Consider the following 21,140-nt stretch of genomic DNA (forward strand, 5'->3'; position numbering starts at 1 on the left):
AGGTGTTTTACTTTTGGAGATATGATTGTCCAAACAATAGCAGGTCATGCTAATTAGTCAAAAGTTCGTTAAGCCGTATCTCCCAAAATAATGATCCGAATTACATAAAATTTGGGATTTGGGCATTTCTCAGGGAGTCCAATCAGCACACCGAATTTCATTTAAATCCGTGAGGGTCAGGTCCAAAAGCGTGTTGAATTGACACGGAATGACCCAATATCATCATGATCAAAGCATTTCATTCTTGGTCACAAAACGAGCGTTATTTTGGTTGGGTAAGAGCTAATTTATGTCACCATCATTAGCGTTTGCATTGCAAGTCAACTGTAAAAGGGAATTTATAACGATCTATACAGATTGCCTATCCAGTTTTATGTTGACAAACGCAAGCTAAAATAAAATGAGGTTTACTCCTACTGCGTGTTTCAGTGTATATAGCTTAAACTTATTACGTTTTATTTGTTTTCGTTTTGCATTGTTAAGGCGTACAGCAGCATCTTATACAAGTATCAGCGAAACTTTGTTTTTTTGTGAAGCTATATATTTAAAGACAGTGGACAGTATTGGTAATTGTCAAAGACTAGTCTTCACAGTTGGTGTATTTCAACATATGCATATCTCGAAATCAATCATCTGAACGCACACAACTTCGTGTGACAAGGTTTTTTCTTCTTTCATTATTATCTCGAAACTTCGAAGACCGGTTGAGCTCAAGTTTTCACAGGGTTGTTATTTTATGCATATGTTGAGATACACCAAGTGAGAAGACTAGTCTTTGACAATTACCAATAGTGTCCACTGTCTTTAATAAAATGTTTGTTTGTGCACTGAGAATTGTTGATGTATAAAAAGTTTATATAAATGCAATGTATGCTTTTCACAAGATTCTATCTTAATCGTACCGTACAAATTATTGTTTTTAAATAATTTTCATGAAGAATGGGAAAACAAATGTGAGTTTCAATTGAATTAAAAAGGCCCATTCTAAGTGAATGCCACCCGTAGCAATTTTTTTATGGTTTTTCTAACAGGCATATTCATAAAAAGGTTCAATGGAGTACCTCATAAAAATGAACCAGTCTGCATTGACATAGACTTTTTCTTACACATTGATCGATCGACTTTAGAACACGTGGTTGTTTTTTATCGCCATTTTAATACTAATACTAATAGTGGCTTTGCATACTCGGCACTTAGTGGACGCTCAATGCACTACTGCAAGGATATGTAGGACTACATTTAAAGGAACACGTTGCCTTGGATCGGACGAGTTGGTTTATAAAAAGCATTTGTAGCCGTTTGTTATAAAATGCATAATGGTTAGAAATATTTTTTTAAAGTAGAATACAATGATCCACACAAATTTGCGTGGTTTTCCTTTTACTTTGCGAACGAACACGGTCAGCCATTTATGGGAGTCAAAAATTTGACAAAAAATTAAAACATCTTTCTACTCATATGCATTTTATAACAAACGGTTACAAACGCTTTTCAAAGACCAGCTCGACCGATCCAAGGCAACGTGTTCCTTTAAATTATGAGACCTATTCCCTTTATGTAGCACCATGTAATGGTTTACAAGGTGTTGTGGCACAATTATGCTGCCTATTAAACCAGGAACACCGGGGCGAACCCCTTCTCCTAACAAAAAGTGCAATGGGTTCTTGTGAGTAATTGATGTGAAAATTGTTAGCTATTGCCCGACAGATTATCCAGAAACCTTCGTTCGCCACTCGCGTGCGTGGTCTCCCATTCCAGTCGCTTAGGATCTCCTTCCCTCCTTAATTTGAAATGTGAACGGGATTTGAACCAACGACCCCAATACTTTTATCTGCTTAGCAAGTTTGTTGTGCTTCCATGCCTTGAAATCTGGCCCATCTCTCATCTGAGATGCCGGACCGAAAAACTAAGGTCCGATTGGATAAGTCAACATTGCTATTAATACTAATACCCATGCAACAAATGTATTATCTAAAGTAAATAGCGAAGTAAACAGCGAAGTCATGATACTTTGACCCGCTCGCTATACTCTATGTTCTGGTCAACAGAGAGGGGGTGTTCGCCACGCCCCACCAGGCACCCGCTTATAAAGACCACGTGATCACCATAGTCAACGGATTGTGTAGGGTCATTATTACATGATTTACATACTACTCCTAATACGTTTTTAGACCAATATGCGAAGACCATAATGTTTGGGTGTTTTAGTATTCAGCAAAGCTTGACTTCAAAACGGATCATTTTGCAACGTAGTTTCTTGTTTCAGTTTTGAGTCGCACCTTTTACACCACAAGCTGAAATACAATTTTGGTGTTCTCTCCGTGACCATGCGTTGCTATCGGACCGACTGCAATCACATGCAGACTAAACTGGTATGTATTTTGATCGCTCTGTTATTGAATATTAATCTTTAGTTTTAGGGTTTACTGACGACGCTCCTAGCTCAGGAGTTAAATGTAAGTACCAAATATTATGTCAGTAACATCACACATAATTTTGGCTTTGTAAAAACGAATCTTTTAATTCATGATCTTCAACAATTCAGATGAACTTATTTAATGATTTTAGGGTTTTCTGTTTGCATTCTACACTAGCGCTTGTGTTTCCCTTCGAAAAATGTGATTTATAATTCGGTAAGTTCTACCATTATTTCGGTTGTGTTAAAGGAACACGTTGCCTTGGATCGGTCGAGTTGGTCTTTGAAAAGCGTTTGTAACCGTTTTTTTATAAAATGCATATGGGTAGAAAGATGTTGTAAAAGTAGAATACAATGATCCACACAAACATGCCTCGAAATTGCGTGGTTTTCCTTTTACCTCGTCGACTAACACGTCGGCCATTTATGGGGGTCAAAATTTTGACTCCCATAAATGGCCGAACATGTTAGTTCGCACAGTAGAAGGAAAACCACGCAATTTCGAGGCAAACTTGTGTGGATCATTGTATTCTACTTTTATAACATCTTTCCGACCATATGCATTTTATAAAAAACGGTTACAAACGCTTTTGTTTTGACCAACTCGTCCGATCCAAGGCAACGTGTTCCTTTAAATCTTACACAACTTGTGTAAAATTTTACACAACCCCTGTTTACTATATGAACCTAGCAACTGTTGTGTAAACGGTTTACACAACCCCAGTTGTGTAGTTTTTAAACAACAGTTGTGTGATAATTGTACACAATTATGTGTAAAAGTTTTTTACACAACTAGTTGTGTAAACGGTTTACACATTAATTGGTTAAAAATATTACACAACTTGTGTAAAATTTTACACAACCCCTGTTTACTATATGAACCTAGCAACTGTTGTGTAAACGGTTTACACAACCCCAGTTGTGTAGTTTTTAAACAACAGTTGTGTGATAATTGTACACAATTATGTGTAAAGGTTTTTTACACAACCAGTTGTGTAAACGGCTTACACATTAATTGGTTAACAATTACACAATTAATTACACAACTTGTGTAAAATTTTACACAACCCCTGTTTACTATATGAACCTAGCAACTGTTGTGTAAACGGTTTACACAACCCAGTTGTGTAGTTTTTAAACAACAGTTGTGTGATAAGTGTACACAATTATGTGTAAAAGATTTTTAACCAAGTAGCTGTGTAAACAGTTTACACAATAATTGGGTATACTGAATTACACATCATTTTGTAAAATTAAATTCTACAAAATTATGTGTAAAGTACCAAATTAGCCATTTAGCCAGTGTACCGCCCAGCCGCATATAGCGATACACTGTATGCGGTACGAGGAAACCTCGCTAGCTTGTGTTTGTAGAAAAAAAGGAACATCAAAAGAAAACTCGATAGTCATTAGTAGGTCTACGCATTTGTTAATATATCTAGTTGTTATAGATCGTTATTAATTCTCCCTTCACAGTTGACTTGTCGAAGCTAATGATGATGAAATAATTTAGCTCTTACGAAAAAAAAACCCGCTCATTAATAAACAGGAAACTGTTCATCATTTATGATGATATTGTCGAAAATTAACGCCTTCGCATTTAATCAGTATGAGCATTGAGCCAGACAAAAGCCTTGAAAAGCTATTGTGTTCATTTTATCCGAGAGGCATTTATTGTTCCCATGAGAACTTGTACTTTTATACAAATATTACCGAAAGGGTAAAAAATTGTGCATACACATTAAGCCATGGCTATCTTTTAAAATTTGAACTACGATTCCAGTAATTTACTGCAAGAATCTTGAGAAATTGGATTTCAGCAAACTCGGGCGATGCAGGGACTAAAGGGTTAATTATTATTGTGTAAACTGTTGACATAACAATCAGTTAGTTTGTTTTCACAATTATAGTTGTTCACAATGTATTAATATTTAGTTGTGGAACGCCCATTTTTAAGTAAAGTGTAGACACTTAATGAGAAAATAATTCAGCAACTTGTTTTTTGATATTTAAATAAATTTTATTGGTCAAAACTACACCAATCATACATTCATTCATCACAAATGACAATAAAAGTGTGCTGGTCACCAGCCAATATCGACCTCATGTTGACAAAATGGTCCATAAGAGAACTTGGCCAAGGCCAAAATGCTTTGCGCAAATAAGCAAGTCTTTAATATTGCTTGTTTATTCTGTTTTTTTTATGGAACAACTGCGAATTTCAAGAGCAACACGCTGTGTCTTGTCACTTAGATAAACTGTTATTTAGTTATAAAATGACGCAAAAAGGAATGCAACATGACAAACAACTTGTCCACTTTTCAAACATCCAGCTTCCCCTTGTAAATACTGTTTTGCAGTCAATTGTTCATTTTCAACTCTCCAATGAAACAAGTTCATCTACTCGGTCCGTCCAGATAGTCATGTTGGTAGTTCCAGGGAGCTGGTTTTTGCTATTCTTCTTGCATTTCCTAACAGTACAGGCGTGTATTGAACAGTGTGGCTGATAGTTCATGATTGTACTACATCCAGCACATAATAATCTCCATAGCTTGACGTTCAGAATCCAACTAGTACTCATCCTAAACTAGTTTGTGCTGTAGCAAGTTCCACCAAGTGAGAAGGATGGCGACCATGCATGGTGGCGACCATGCATGGTGGCGACCATGCAGTTAAACCGCTCCAGATTTTCGGCGATATTATATTATATCAAAAACCCTATCACCTTTTGAAACGAAATTGTCAAAGGTTATTTTGGGGTATACTGTATAGGCCTACATCTATAACCATACAGGGTTGAACAAACAGTGGGCTTCAATTAACAATCGTATACAATTCCTATGAAAGACTGGTATTATGGTTTATTTTTTACAACATTCAGCCACGTTTTTTACCCGAACTAGAATAAAATTGTGATTTACAGAAACACAAATCTCCGTTTTCCACTACTAGGCCCATCTCAACTGAGTTTGAAAACTGACCTTTGCCTTCGTATTATACTCAACCAATGTTGTATCCGTATTGTTCGCTCATCCAATGTTGTATCAGTATTACTTTTCGCTCTTTAAATCAACGTTGTACCCGTCTTTTCTTCAGATACTTTCATGGTAAATGTGCCACCAGTGTGTCCGACCTGGTTACTCCTATCATGATGTTTGAGGGTGAAACCAGACTTTCTGCTTCTTCTAACCCAAACGCTCTTGCTTCGCTGAGATGTAGAACAGGCGGCCATTCATGACAGCTTTATTTCGCGTACTGCATCTCTGTAGAACTCCTTGCTGGTGCACGTTTCCCTCAATCCATGCAATTTAGACTGATCAAAGAGGGGTACCAATTCATACCTTCAGCTCCCCTGCGTTATTTTCATCTCAAATAGCTTTCTTCTTGCAGTCCCTTAATACCAAGAGTGGCCTGTAGCCTTGCAATGGTAAACTTCCATTAGAAAACGGAAATAACAACACAACGTGCCTCGGAGGCTTCATTAAACAGCAATACCGTAACATTAAAAAACACACAACAAACCCCTCCTTTTTCTGTGACATCAAAAGAGACAAACGCTTTCAAAAACACTAATGATCGTCAGCAGACAGATGAGAACAAGGAAACAAAAACACAAACGAATCGCGGATGCCTCTTCACAACAATAAACAACAATACCGTAAATTAAATAACAACAACAGCAACAACAACTCGTTTTACTGTGACACTCCACAAAGCGAGAAACACTTTCAAAAACAATGATCTTCAGCAGGCAGAGGCGATTCACATATTGTTGTCTAGCTTCAATCAGCATTTTGGTTGTCTTGCATGTTGTGTGTGACATCAATCTCACGTCAGTCTTAGGGTATGACAAGTGCAACCCGGAATTGAATGGGGGACGCCATTTTGATCGGGGCTTCCTCGTGGCCGAACCGGGGACTTGTTTCGAGGAGGAGGGGGCGACTGTACATCCGAGACCCGTTTTCCTGCTGGTGTTAATCGCTTCTGCGGTCGGTAACTTCGAGAGGCGTCAAGCGATACGCGAAACATGGGGAAGTCCTAAGCAGATAATGGAGAAGACTGTCGTCACGGTCTTTCTGCTAGGCGAGGACGACGTGGCGAGCGGGAGTTTTTCTCCCGATACCCGGGATCTACTTCAGAGTGAGGACGCTACACATCATGACGTCATACAGGCTGATTTCTTAGACACTTACAAAAACCTTACCGTCAAGACCATTATAGGAATGAAGTGGATTCACATGTACTGCCCGCATGCATCGTACTTTATGAAAACAGACGATGACATGTACATCAATTACGCCAATATAATCAAGTCTCTCACTTCACCTTTGACCCCAACCAAAGCCTTTGCAATGGGTCATCTCTTCCCGAAAAGTTTAGTGATTCGAATTATCTTCTTTAAGTTCTACATGCCGAGATGCATGTACCCGGAGATGTTCTACCCTCCGTATTTTGCAGGGTCGGGCTACGTCATGTCCGGAGATTTGGCGGGACAAATATACAAAACTGCCTCCAAAGTCAACTTTATTTATTTCGAGGACGTCTTTGTTGGTGTGTGCTTAAAGGCGCTAGGTGTGAAACCCGTTGGACATGGGGGATTCTATTACACGCATGTTGACTATGAGTTTTGCAAGTATAGAAATGACGTCATTACGTCTCATGGTGTAGAAACGAATGAAGTGTACAACATATGGCAGGATATACAACATTCTAAAACTGTATGTTCAAAGTAAACAAAATAGTAGTGCTTTCTTTAAGGTGACGGCACGTAAAGCTTGATGACGTAATGATGACACTGTTTAAACAAGTTTATATCTGCAATGTGAGGATAACGCGCTTAGTGGCAATGTTGCTGTTTTATGGTGTGCTAGCAAATAGCACACTTTAAAGAAGCAACCCAAACGTGCATGCCTATGACCGTGTCCGAAACAATGACTTCGGCTAACTAACAGCTACGGCTAGATCAGCGCTTCTGCCAGTGTTGAAATAGGCTTAGAAGCGCGCGATCTAGCCATAGCTGTAGCCGACGTCGCCGTTTCAGATACGGCTTAGTATTCGATTGTTAAACGAGGTTTGCACAAACGGCTGTTTTAGAGACTAACAAAGCGTAATGCAAATCATGTACGCGAGCCTTGAACAGAGACTATTGGACTGTGCAGATTTGATGGACTTCGAACCTTGGGTAAATAATGGCGCGAAACAGCCAGCCACATAGTGTGCTGTTGGCTTGCATGCATTATTGTTGAACGTGTTTTCAGTGAAAAAAATTTCAAGTGGTTTTAAAAAGGCCGGTAAATACACTTGGGCTTTTTATCATCAAGTTTTGACCAGAAATAAAGGTCAAATTGGCAACCTGTCCATGGACAATTTTGAGTATGACCTACAACCTAATGTAAAAATGTTGACTAAATGAGCTGTTCTTGTTCTAATTCAGTAATTTTGAAGTTCGGTTTGAATTTAAAGCACCCTGATAAAGGATTTGGACTTTGTACTTTTTGTAGAACACAAAACACAATGTCCAGAAATTTACATAAAACTCAAAGAAAAATCGCGGGCACTGAAAATATTTCTCAGCAAAACTGTTAAGCAGTTAAGTTAATTGTTAAGTAGTGGTGTCGTGAGAAACCAATAACAAACAATATTGTATATAGATTACTCAGTTATTGATAATCAATAAATTGTAGCTGCATAATGCGTGCAGTGTCTGGTCCAGTGCAATAATCAACCTGTTGTTTGTAATGTGAGCAATTGTGTTTACACAGACCTTATCGCAAAATTAATACTCGGTACGCGCCAAATAGACGTGGAATGAGGTGCATGCTGGTCTAGCTAGCGATCAAATTTGATGTCTAGTTAGCGATCAAATTAATTTGAGCACTAGCTAGACCAGCATGCACCTCATTCGACAGTTTGCGCTCGCGCAATGGTATTTGCGGATAGGTCTATTGTACGTCTGAACTTGCCCTATTGCGCCCTCTGTTGACAACATAGTGTAATATTGTGGTCTACATTTTGCGGTAGTCGAAATAGTTAATTGTTTTCCATTGAAACAATATCAAATTGTTTGAAACAAATGTTACTCTAAATGCAATAACAAAAACAAACAAATATTATAGTTAATCAACTGAATCCAACTTGCCCGTGAGTTGTCCTAATTAAATATTTGTACTACAAGTTAAAGACACTGGACACTATTGGTAATTGTCAAAAAACCTAGTCTTCACAGTTGGTGTATCTCAACATATGAATATAATAACAAACCTGTGAACATTTGAGCTCAATCAGTCGTCGAAGTCGCAAGACATTAATGGGAAAGAACACCCTTGTCGCACCGTGGTCACACGAAGTTGTGTGCTTACATATGCTTGATTTCGAGACCTCAAGTTCTAAATCTGAGGTCTCGAAATCAAATTCGTGGAAAATTACTTCTTTTTCGAAAACTACGTCACTTCAGAGGGAGCCGGTGTCGTATGCAATTATGTCCTCTGTGCAATAATACTGTGCGGAGGACATTATTGCATGGGAGGACATTATTGCACATGCAATAATGTCCATGCAATAATGTCCGTCGGACGGTTTTGCATATGCAATCGTGTCCGCCCGGACGCTGCTGTGTAATGCAATTGTGTCCGCCCGGACACATTCGCATATGCAGTTGTGTCCACCCCCGTGCAAAACCCTCCTTGCAGTAAATTAAACGCCCTTGGTCGTCGGAACACGTTCGCCTTTTTTTTACAAGCCAAGTGCATGTCGTGAATGACATGGGAAATGTTCGGCCGTTGGGTGTTAGCTGCAATCATAAAATACGTGATTATTCATGTTGCATATACGTAGGTTCAGTGCATGCACGTTAGCACATACATGTGCTATGTACATGTACATGTCCGCCGGACGGTTTTAGACTAGCCCCGGACACGATTGCATATGCCAAAGTGTCCGGAGCGGACAGTATTGCATGGCAGACAAAATTGCATCTGACACCGTTTCTCACAATGTTTTATACTATGAACCTCTCCCCCTTACTCGTTACCAAGTAAGTTTTTATGCTAACAAAATAGTTTGAGTAATTACCAATAGTGTCCACTGCCTTTAAAGACAAGTTTCCGTATCATTCGACCATTTTTTTTCATTTTCTTTTAAACGAAAAGCAACAAAATCAAATGAGCCACATTTTGTTTTATCATTCAATAACTCTCTTTTATTAATGACATTAAAAATTCATATAAATTCAAAAGTGCATGTATTTACAAGTACTTTATAAACATTACTTCGGCGGCAAGTCAATAAAATTAATTGTCTTTTCGACAATCTTGTCTTTGAATTTTAATACAAATAAGATTTATTTATACTTTATTTATTTTTAGTTATTTTATTACTAATTTTTCAGACGTAAAACAAGACATTGATTTTTACATAAATGATAGTTTATCATGATGCATGATCAACAATTTGTGGCAGACGGTTGTTTTCAACATAAGACAACCGAAAAACAAGGCAGGAAAACGGGCGAATTGGCACAACAAAATAAACATTATTCATAACAATAATGTAAGCACACAATAGTACATTAAGAAAATTCAGAGTCCAATTTCATTGAGCTGCTAAGCACAAACTGCAGCTAAGCACAAATCAATTGTGCTTAATACCATTACAAAACAAAAGTTACCGGCCAAAATACAATGGCACAATATTTAATTAGACTGGTATCCTGCCAAATGCTCAGCGGAAATTTGCTAAGGAGTATTTTTGTTGCTCAATGTAGCTCTATGAAGTTGGGACTCCTGTACACAAAATAATCAAACAATGTAAAAGGCAAATTCGTTGGGATTTGAGGTCACTAGAACTCTTACAAGTACCCTGTATTTTCTATGTCCAACATTATTAGTGCACACAGTGGTGCCACTGAACATTTTATTTTGTGGGAGGCGGGAAACGGGGGGGGGGGGGGTAAAGACATATATTTAGGGGGGCCATTTCACACATCATTAATTTTGCTTTTCTTTTCTCATTTGATCTCAAATTAAATTTTCAATCAACATAACAGAAAAAACAGTTCCAGTTATTGCTAAGAGAGGGGCTTTGCCCTGGTGTTTCTGGCAGTGGTTGTCGAATAAGCTGCAGCACCCGGGTGCTATACAAATTAATCTTATAACTCCAAACATTCAAAAAACATGTTCGTTCAAACTGGTAGATAGGTGGGCTATATAAGACTAGATATTATTTATATTTGTGGGAGTGTCGTGGACGAGCGGTTAAGAGCACCGAATTCAAACTCTGGTGTTTCTGATCAGCAGAGTGTGGGTTCGAATCCTCAGCCGTGACACTTGTGTCCTTATACAAGACACATAACCATTGCTTCGTCCTTCGGATGGGACGTCAAGCCGTTGGTCCCATGTGTTGTGTAAACGAATGTAAATAACCCAGTGCACTTATCGAAAAGAGAAGGGGTTCGCCCCGGTGTTCCTGGCTGGATTGGCAGCATATTGCGCCACAGCACCTTGTAAACCCTTACATGGTGCTTAAGGATTAGGTCTTATATCTCAATACTCGCCCCACTCCTTGCAGTAATAATACCTGGCGCTTTGTATCCTTTGGCAAAAGGCGCTTTTAAATACGGTTATTATTATTATATTATTATAAAAATTGTGAAGGTGGTTGTCGGGCAGTTAGGGTGCGATTTTAAACACATAACCAATGAGAGCAGAATAAAGCATGACAAGAGGGTAACTAGACGAACCATTAATTTGATGCTTTCACTCTCCTAGACAGTTACCAGCAAAAGGACAAGTTCACAAACTGGAAAAGAATTGCGGTTTGACGAGAGAGTCTGTATTTCACAAAGCTACTTTGCAAAAGGTACCAGTTAAAGAATAAAAAATGTATAGAAAAAATATTACAAAAATTTGTTGGTCACCTTTTTCTTTGGTAAGCAAAGTGTATCAAAATGTGTTTTTAAAAAAGACCACATGCTTGTGTCTGAAATTTTGACAAACCTTTTTTGGTATTATCAGGTATTTATAATAAAAACTTAACTAAGCTCCTGCTTTAAAAATTTTTTTCAAGTTTAATTTCACAAGTAACAGTACAGTGCCTCCTCTACATCTAGCAAAGGCAATGCCATTTCTGCAGTATAGCCTGGACGGGTCTGCAAGCGTTGGGAAATCGCGGCTGAGCCAGCCGATTGTTTACGTTTGTTTGCTGTTTGTAACCAGACAAGTTATATTTATGTACTGTGTGTTCTATATCAAATAGTATCTTGTTGAGAAATCAGTGATTCTTTTTCACACTTAGGGTGATAGCGACACCCTTACCAACAGCCATAACTGTAGCTGTAGCCGCTAATTCGGATACGGCCTTAGAAGCAACTAATGTTGTAGTATAGAACTTAGCAACAATCGTAGCTGTAGCCGTTTTTTCAGATACGACCTGAGAAGCAACCAAGTTCTGAGACAATCATAGAAATAGAACCCGGAGAACGCGGAGCGCGACATTGTGCCTGCAGTTTTGTAGAGTACATTTTGTGAGTTTATTTTTATTGTTGCGCGTACGACATTTTTTGAACGCGCTTATGGCAAAATTAGCATATATTATTATGTGACTGTTTAGCCAAACACATGCGCCAGTGATAGAATTTTGTCATTCAGAAGACGTCACGAACATTGACCAATGAAAACACATCGAAAGGGTCTACAGTGCGCTGCCATTTTGACAAACACGCGTGTCGCGTGAAGATCATTTTTGCCATACACGCGTATTGTGCGATATAACACGGGGAAGTCGAGCTCAGCATTCTCCAGGGTCTACTTCTATGGAGACGTTAGACAACCATAACTCATAACTCAGTCCGCTCCGCCGTTTTTCTACTTCTCTTGATGTTCTCCTGCTCCTCCCACGTTTCTCGAAACGTCTCCATGGCCGCATTGAACTCGCTCTCCTGATAGCGCGGGTCTTCGGTAAACCAGAGAGCGAGGGCGCACCTCCGTCCGGATATGACGCCTTTGACGCCGTGGAGGTTCTCGACGCCTGCTGAGAAGCCCACGAGACGCCCGCACTTTGGATTGACGATGGACTAGGGTTGAAATAAAATTAAAAAACAATGATTCAAAATGTGAATTATAATAATAAATGCAGTAATACGATTCCATTTTTATTAATAATACATATTCTATGTTATTGTTTGTAATAAACACTATGAGGTGCACTTTTATGGATTTTTTATAACTTTTCATTAATAGTATTATTAGTCATAAGATTTATTTGAACCCCGAGGCGCTTTACAGGATTAAACATTTCTTAAAGAGTAGGCCTAAAACTAAATTTTTGAAAAAACATGTGCCGGGTAACCCTATAAAAACAGAGAAAAATGGCTGTACGGTACATTTATGTATTAAGTAAGTTATAACAGGAAAGAGTTTTTAAAAGATACAAAGTTCAAAACCATCAAAATAACCTTTTTAAGTTTGACCAATACTTAGTTATCAATTACTAAAACAACAAAGCAAGATACAGTGATAAGAAAAATCAACTTCAAAGTGATAACAATGAAGTTGTAAAACAATTTCAACCATTCACCATCCAAATGAGGGATGATCAGTTTACACTATTTTTTTTTTTTTGGGGGGGGGAGGGGAAGGGGGAGGGGGAAGGGGGAAGGGAGAGGGGGTTTAGTAAGCGAGAATGGTGATTGCGAGCGCAGAACTCGCCAGTAAGCAGAGCCTTGAAACTGGGCCCTGATTGGACTGCTGCCACAATAATAATAATCATTATACAGAGTATTTTTCTTGCGCCATATCCACCAAATTAAGGTGCTGAAGGCGCACGAGCATGAGTCCTCACACGTTAAAGAAATAGGAAAATCAAACACAAAACAATGGGAGATTTTCCAACGCTAGGTGGCAGCAGACTTACCGGGTAAATTTCCATTGTTTACCTAGTTCTGAACATGCGCATAATCTGAGAACATATGGATATACCCGGTAAGTCTGCTGCCACCTATCGTCCCAGAAAGTCTCCTATTACATACATGTACAAAAAGCCATATGTACAAGCAAGTTTCCAAACTAATATTAAAAGTTCCAACAAATTACAAATTATTACAAATATGTGGTGGTTAGTCATTCCAGAGAGTGCTAGAATTGCAAGTGTCGTGGGTTTGAATCCCACCTAGTAATATGCCAGTGATATGTTTTAACAGGGCTCGGGTAAGTACTGAGTATACAGTGCTGACGCACATCGGTGTGCGGGTAAAAAACCAAAATGAATATTAAGATAAGCAAAGTTTATTCTGACTTACCTGGATCGTGAAATTGGGATGGGCGAAGACGAAGTCCCCACCGACGAAGTTATTGTTGAGGTACAAAATGGCGCTCCAGTCTCTCCAGGTGAATGAGGTGGAGGTTTTATGGCAGACTCCCCTCTCGTCGATCTGGCAGTTATCGGCATGGATGGGGTGGCTGGGATCGTTACGACTGGCGGTGGAATCTAAAAATGGTGAATAGAAAAAGAGGTAACAAGTATGTGCGGGTTAGCAGTGAGATTAAAGACACTGGACACTATTGGTAATTGTCAAAGACCAGTCTTCTCACTTTGTATATCTCAACATGCATGAAATAACAAACCTGTGAAAATTTGAGCTCGATTGGTCGTCGGAGTTGCGAGATAACTATGAAAGAAAAAAACAGCCTTGTCACACGAAGTTGTGTGCTTTCAGATGCTTGATTTCGAGACCTCAAATTCGTGGAAAATTACTTCTTACTCGAAAACTACGTACGTCACTTCAGAGGGAGCCGTTTCTCACAATGTTTTATACTATCAACCTCTCCCCATTACTCGTTACCAAGTGAGGTTTTATGCTAATAATTATTTTGAGTAATTACCAATAGTGTCCACTGCCTTTAAACAATAATGGATGGGGCCTACAGAACACTTTTTCTTGCCTTTCTTATAAAACCTGTCAATCATTACCTGGCTCAGCTGTCCGGCAAACAAGATGTGTGTAAGAGAAGTACAGCTCCTTCTTCAAGTTATAATACTTCTTCATAAAGATACGACTCTTCTCCGCCAGGTGCATGTAAGTTGCTGGTAGGATAAGAGGAACTCTACCAACCTTGGCAGCCTGTAATAAAGAACAATAATTCAAATCAATTGAGTTACTAATTTGTCCGTTAAAAAGATAAAAATGGAAAATAAAAAATGTCAAAATATTGATAAAAAGCTCCAAAAAAAAAAAAAAAAAATACATAAATATTTATAAAACTATGATTTACATATACACTGATGAAAGATAAGTTAAAAACACAAAAGAACCAAACAAAAACACCACATAAGTAAAAACTGCCCAAACCTCTCCGCTCCCACAAGCCATAGGATAAAAATAATCAGTAAAAACCCATTAAGAATCATAACACTAATTGACAAATAATAATAATAATAATACAATTTTGTAAAATGCAATCTTTCTATAAAATACGTAATAATAAATTATGCTTATAAAGCACCTAACATCCAAGACTGGACCACAAGACGCTGTACAAATTAAAAAGCACCAAAAGAAGAGGAGGAAATAATCAAACAGCATTTAACAAGATTTACTTAAAATAAAAACACCTAAAAAATTGACAAAGTTCCATACAAATGATAACTTGTTCAAGTAAGGATTACATTAAAAATGAACATCCAGAGAAAATATTTACAGAATATCGGGAGATAAAAAGATATGAAAGGTACCACACAAATAAAACATTAATATGTTAAAGCCACAATTACGTACATTAAAAATGTCTATCAAGAGAAAACAAGATCACGATAACAAGTTAAATAAAACAACACACACCAAAAGTCCACCACCATTGACACATTTGTTTAAGTTACAGTTACATCAAAAGTATCTATCCAAAGAATACATTTTTTTAAATTTTCTTTTATATAAGGAGCAAATGTGAACAATAGCCCAACAGACATTGACATGGTCAATAAACAGAATGAAATTTGAATCAGGCTGAAGGATCTTAAAAGAAGAACTCTGATGGGCTAATCAAATGGTTCACTGCAGCTCAGATTTACCAGAAAAGAATAACAGAAAAACAAAGATATATGGTATCAAGGAAACACTGAATTATGTAAGAATGAGGTGTCCATGCACACAGCATTAAAATGACATTTACATTACAAACAATCAGGAGATGAACATTGTACTTGATTAATAGCAGTTTTAAAAAGATAGGTCTTCCAAAGTAATTTTTTAGCTACAAGACCAGGGCCCAATTTCATAGCGCTGCTTAGCGGCCGATTTTTGTGCTTACTGTGCGATTTCCATTTCATAGCGCTGCTAACCGTAAGCACAAGAAAGGCATGCTAACCTTCCGGTGCTTACCGCACGAACATATATGACGTCACAATGCAAATAAATCCATGGTAAACATGCAATATGTCCGCCCAATTCTTCTGCTAACCTGTGAAATACGCTTTCACCTTAGCAAATTTTTCTGCTTCAGTAAGCACGAAAAATTTGCTTACGGTTAAGCAGCGCTATGAAACTGGCCCAAGTAGTTGGTGGATTTTACCCCCAAATTCAAGTCCCCCTGTCTGCTGAAGGATCTCAAAATTTCCAATCGGACCTAAAAAAGAAACTTTTTTACTTACATGGACGGCCACTCCAACAGTCATGCCTTCAAATGATTCAAACTTTGTATGAGGGTAGGCTTTGCCATTGTAGCCGTCACCGTACTTTGATTCAATCTGGTAATAAAACATAATCAACAAAGAAAAAAAAGGTGCATCAATTACGACATTCAACTAGAAATGTTGATGTATAGACAATGTGACCTATGTTTACATTCAAACCGCCCTCTGTTGACAAAACACTGTATACGTCATGTTTCGCCGGGCAAAAAGACGCGTAGCCATGGTAAGATTGCATACACTTTCTAGCTGGCTGCCAAAACACGAAGGTTTTGCCCGGCGGTATGCGCGCGAATCATGTTATAGTTTTCAAGTGACATCAGAGGTCACATCGTCTATAAAATAAAACAAACATGATGTATACAATTTAACTAAGATGTGATAATTTCATTTCAAAAGGTAGTCGTGTTTTTGAGATATCACCAAAAAATCTGGAGCAAATATGACCTTGCAGGAACAAATAATCCTAATAGGAATAAACAGTCTGAGAAGTGTTACTGACTGGTCAGATTCAAATTTTGGGGCATAAAAATTTGATCTTTTGAGGGCTATTAACAAACTTATACATTGCAATTCCTTAAAGGCAGTGAACACTATTGGTAATTACTCAAAATAATTATTAGAATAACACCTCACTTGGTAACGAGTAATGGAGAGAGGTTGATAGTATAGAACATTGTGAGAAACGGCTCCCTCTGAAGTGACGTAGTTTTTGAGAAAGAAGTAATTTTCCACGAATTTGATTTCTAGACCTCAAGTTTATAATTATAGGTCTCGAAATCAAGCATCTGAAAGCACACAACTTCGTGTGACAAGGGTGTTTTTTATTTCATTCATAACTCGCAACTTCGACGACCAATTGAGCTCAAATTTTCACAGGTTTGTTATTTTGTGCATATGTTGAGATACACCAAGTGAGAAGACTGGCCATTAGTGGCCAGTTTCTTTAATAATAAACCGGCAAAAAAGTTTGAATCAGTATTTTCTCACCTCCATGAGTTTCAGCAGGTTATCACACTCCAACTGCGATGCGATATTATCAGCTGCCATCCTACTAGTCCCGTTTAGCATTCCTGCATTCATGTAGAGCTTGACCCCGTCAAGAGACGGTACGTACGAAGGAACCTCCTCCGGCTCTTCTCCCTCGACCTCTTTCTTTCCATTAATGGACGGCCCAAACCTCGGCGGACCGCTCGGTAAGAGGTCTTGCTCTTTAGCGACGATCCTTAATTTTTCCAACGCAGAGACACTTTCTACTTCTTCCGTGTTGTTCCTCCTCAATGTGAAATTTACTCCACTCTCCTGCGAGGTTTCGTTGAGATCTTTTGATAACGGTCGCCTCTTCTTTCTGTTCGTTAATCCATTTTTGGTAAAATCTGCTTTCTCTTTCTCTACAGTTTTTGATTCGGTGTCTGCGACTGTCGGCTTTAGGTTAGGCAGGTTCATATTACTATTATCCTTGATGTCATAGCCGAGGTTAGAATCCTCGTAGTTTTCTTTCTCCGCAGTTGACGGTTTGTCTGAATTTTCTTCCGCACTTGGAAGATTATCGCCACTCAGACTTCCCTCTTTGGTATTTTCCTTAACGGGAGAATCTTTAACCGACTTCTCCTCATTGCGCGAATCTCGTAGCACCTTAGCGTCATCTTTAGCACGTTCATCGTCAACGTCTTCATCGTTAACATCTTCATCCTTAACATCTTCCGTCCCATCGTTGTAAAGAACTCTGGGCTCCGGCGAGTACTCCCGCATAAAATCCTCATCCTCCTCTTCGTCTAAAAAATCCTCCGCATCCGGCCAGACTTCTTCTGGCTTTCCATAATTCTCCCCCTCAGGAAAATGCTCAACGATACCCATCTCCGCATCGTCGTTTAGATCTTCCTCATCCCAGACTTCCTCCGGTTTCATCATATACTCGGCGCGGTCATTGATGTTGAGGTCAGCCCAGCTTTGCGCAAGACGGTCTTCGATGACCGAGTTGATACGGAGGCGGACTTCATCTGGATTGATAGGCTCTGCCTCCTCGGTGTACGTCATCTCCTTAGCACCGTCTATGTAGGTCTCCACCAAGTACTAAAGAATAAAACAGTGAAATGGTATGAATAATTAATAATCCTATGAATATGCATGACACATGGCAACAGTGAGACATTATGAAATTGAATAGTTAGTAATCTTATGAATATGCATGATATAGTAACAGTAGTATGGCAACCAGCCATCTCACGAATATGCACAACGTACCCTCGCCTAAAAATCGCAAATAAATTTATTTCATGAAAGGGCTCGAACTTTACACTGGACTGTAGGCGTATGGTCGGTTAAGTGTTGGGCCAGTAAAGTTAAGACTTGACAAGTCTAGCAGTGTTAAAGGCAGCGGACACTTTTGGCAACTACTCAAAATATTGTCATAAAACCTTACTTGGTAAAGAGTAATGGAGAGAGGTTGATGGTGTAAAACATTGTGAGAAACGGCTCCCTCTCAAGAGACACAGTTTTCGAGGAAAGAAGTAATTTTCCGCAGATTTGATTTTGAGACCTCAGGTTTAGAATTTGAGGTCTCGAAATCAAGCGTCTGAAAGCACACAACTTCGTGTGACAAGAGTGTTTTTTCTATCATAGTTATCTCGCAACTTCGACGACCAATTGAGCTCAAATTTTCATCGGTTTGTTATTTTATGCATATGTTGAGACACACCAAGTGAGAAGACTGGTCTTTGACAATTACCAATAGTGTCCAGTGTCTTTAATTGTTAACTAAAAGTGAATAATATTATTACTGTGTAATAACTTTAATTAAGTAAAATTATGTTCAAGTGTTGACTTTCACTCTGATAAATATCTTTCAATTCTGTTGAGTATTAAAGTACATGACTAAATACCCTAAAGTAATGTTGTAGCCTAAGTTCAAACAAAACATCAAGAAAAAAACCAAATAGGTAAATTTGGGTTGAACAAAGAATAATGTTAAAGAGCATGGTTTGAATCAATGACCTCTGGTTTAAAGTGCCAGCGCCCCCTACCAACTGAACTATCTAGTCATATTTTCGAAGTCTCCCTATTTTGTCAATATCATAAAATACTTTTATGTAACTAAGTAAATAATTTTATTTCATTTTCTACAGGGTTCTGTGGTAAAAGTTAAACTAAAAGAAGTCTCCAAGCTACATGTACAGGAAAGAAAATTACGTGTTAGGAAGAGTCTCCTATATGGTTGTAAGTTTGTTAGTCAAAGCGTCGAACAATTTTCTCCAGAATTGTTTTCACAATTTCACTTCAGTGCTGTGCAAAAAAATTTCTTATCAAGACTTTGACTTCTCTGTACTCTGATTGGCTGGTTACATCACTACAATCAGCCAATCAGATCAAAGCAAATCTGCTCTGACAGAGTCCCACTCATCGCCATAGAAACCTTTCAAACAAGTAATTTTCTTTTTTTCTGCGCTCATACTTGGAGCAAAAACATTTTCCCCCACGAGTGAAATTACTAACTATTTGAGGAGAAAATGAAAGAACACTTACAAACAACATGGGAGACTCCTCCAGTTACCTGATGAGGCTTGAGATGAAAGGTCAGGGTCATAGGTCAAAGGTGAATCTCATAACTTATGAGGCTCGAGATGAAAGGTCAGGGTCATAGGTCAAAGGTGAATCTCATAACTTAGCTTTATAAATATTTACAAATTAAGCTACCAAAGATGTGTAGCTGGTAAATATTTTTATGCATACCCTTCCAGAATCAGTTTCTCCAGTGTGAATTTTGTCATCATCCCAAAACTGAGAAAAATAGGTTTGTGCGATTTTGGAGTTAGTGATAGGATTAGGGTGAGGAAGAAAAACTTGAGGTGTGGGAAATATGGGAAACATAAAGAAACATAGGAGTGTCGAAACACAGGCGTACAACCTTTAACACATATTCTTAATCTATTAATATAAAAACTCAGTCCACAATTGGCAATTTCTTACAAAACTATTGAAATAGTTTTATTACGACGGAATGTCATAATGAATAGAGCAATCAAAATTCAGTATCAATCTTAAAAGTATTTGGTATTTGGCAAGAATACTAACTTTTCCTTTTCATATTAATAATCATACTGAAAAGGTTTATTCTAAGTTTAATGAAGGCCTACATGTGTGTGGTTGATCCCAATTAAGACTGTCTGCGCTTATTATGTCAGCTTGACCAATCCTGTATAATTCCTGAATACCTTTAACTTTTCCGTTGCAACACTTGCTTTTAGCATGGAGATATTTCTACCTCCACCCATGCTTAAAGGCAGTGGACACTATTGGTAAATACTCAAAATAATTATTAGCATAAAACCTCACTTGGCAATGAGTAATGGGGAGAGGTTGGTGGTATAAAACATTGTGAGAAATGGTTCCCTCTGAAGTGACGTAGTTTTCAAGAAAGAAGTAAATTTCCATGAATTTGATGTTGAGACCTCAGATTTAGAATTTGAGGTCTCGAAATCAACCATCTGAAAGCACACAACTTTGCATGATAAGGGTGTTTTTTCTTTCACTATTATATGACCAATTGAGCTGAAATTTTCACAGGTTTGTTATTTTATGCATATGTTGAGATACACCAACTTTGAAGGCTAGTCTTTGACAATTACCAATAGTGTCCACTGCCTTTAACGCATAGTTGAAAAATCTAACAAATGTAATGCCATGGTCTTAAGCAAATATTTGCTAACATCTGTTCGACATCAATGCTACCAAACAGCAACATACTGTGATGCAATTTGAAGGGCAGTGACCTTTCCCTCAATCATCAGGCCATCAAATTAAATAAACACGTTTCCTGTAGATCTTTCTGCTCTGAAGTCTATTCTATAACAGCTCGGCTCGATTTCACACAAACAGCAAGATTCATCTTAAGATGAGCTGTTGATAATGCCAGTAGTGATTTGTAGTGTGGCAATCACACTTTGCTTGGCAATCAAGATTCAGATAAACATCTTCAAGATCAATCTTAAAGGAACACGTTGCCTTGGATCGGACGAGTTGGTCAAAACAAAAGCGTTTGTAACCG

At 38.2% G+C, this 21,140-nt stretch overlaps 2 protein-coding genes across 2 annotated transcripts in view; one reads left to right on the plus strand and one right to left on the minus strand.

The window, feature by feature from the left end:
- The first annotated feature begins 2,135 nt into the window (after positions 1–2,135).
- On the plus strand, positions 2,136–8,209 carry LOC139942468 (beta-1,3-galactosyltransferase 1-like). The gene is made up of 2 exons (XM_071939258.1): positions 2,136–2,372; positions 5,513–8,209. Exon 2 carries the CDS (start codon positions 6,154–6,156, stop codon positions 7,147–7,149), a length of 996 nt encoding a protein of 331 aa, XP_071795359.1. The 5' UTR covers positions 2,136–2,372; positions 5,513–6,153; the 3' UTR covers positions 7,150–8,209.
- Positions 8,210–9,623: 1,414 nt separating this feature from the next.
- LOC139942464 (prolyl 3-hydroxylase 1-like) overlaps positions 9,624–21,140 on the minus strand; it is a 36,807-nt gene continuing 25,290 nt past the window's right edge. Inside the window, exons 6-10 of the mRNA XM_071939254.1 lie at positions 17,087–18,169; positions 16,058–16,153; positions 14,381–14,531; positions 13,710–13,897; positions 9,624–12,485 (exon numbers count right to left, since the gene is read on the minus strand). Coding sequence (XP_071795355.1) covers positions 12,249–12,485; positions 13,710–13,897; positions 14,381–14,531; positions 16,058–16,153; positions 17,087–18,169 — 1,755 coding nt within the window. The 3' untranslated portion in view covers positions 9,624–12,248. The remainder of the gene's footprint in view (positions 12,486–13,709; positions 13,898–14,380; positions 14,532–16,057; positions 16,154–17,086; positions 18,170–21,140) is intronic.

Source organism: Asterias amurensis, chromosome 10 (genome assembly GCF_032118995.1).
Source record: "Asterias amurensis chromosome 10, ASM3211899v1".
Lineage (NCBI taxonomy): Eukaryota > Metazoa > Echinodermata > Asteroidea > Forcipulatida > Asteriidae > Asterias > Asterias amurensis.

Excerpts from the sequence above, each read along its gene's own strand:
- LOC139942468 (XM_071939258.1), top strand. The coding sequence starts at position 6,154 with ATGATCTTCAGCAGGCAGAGGCGATTCACATATTGTTGTCTAGCTTCA.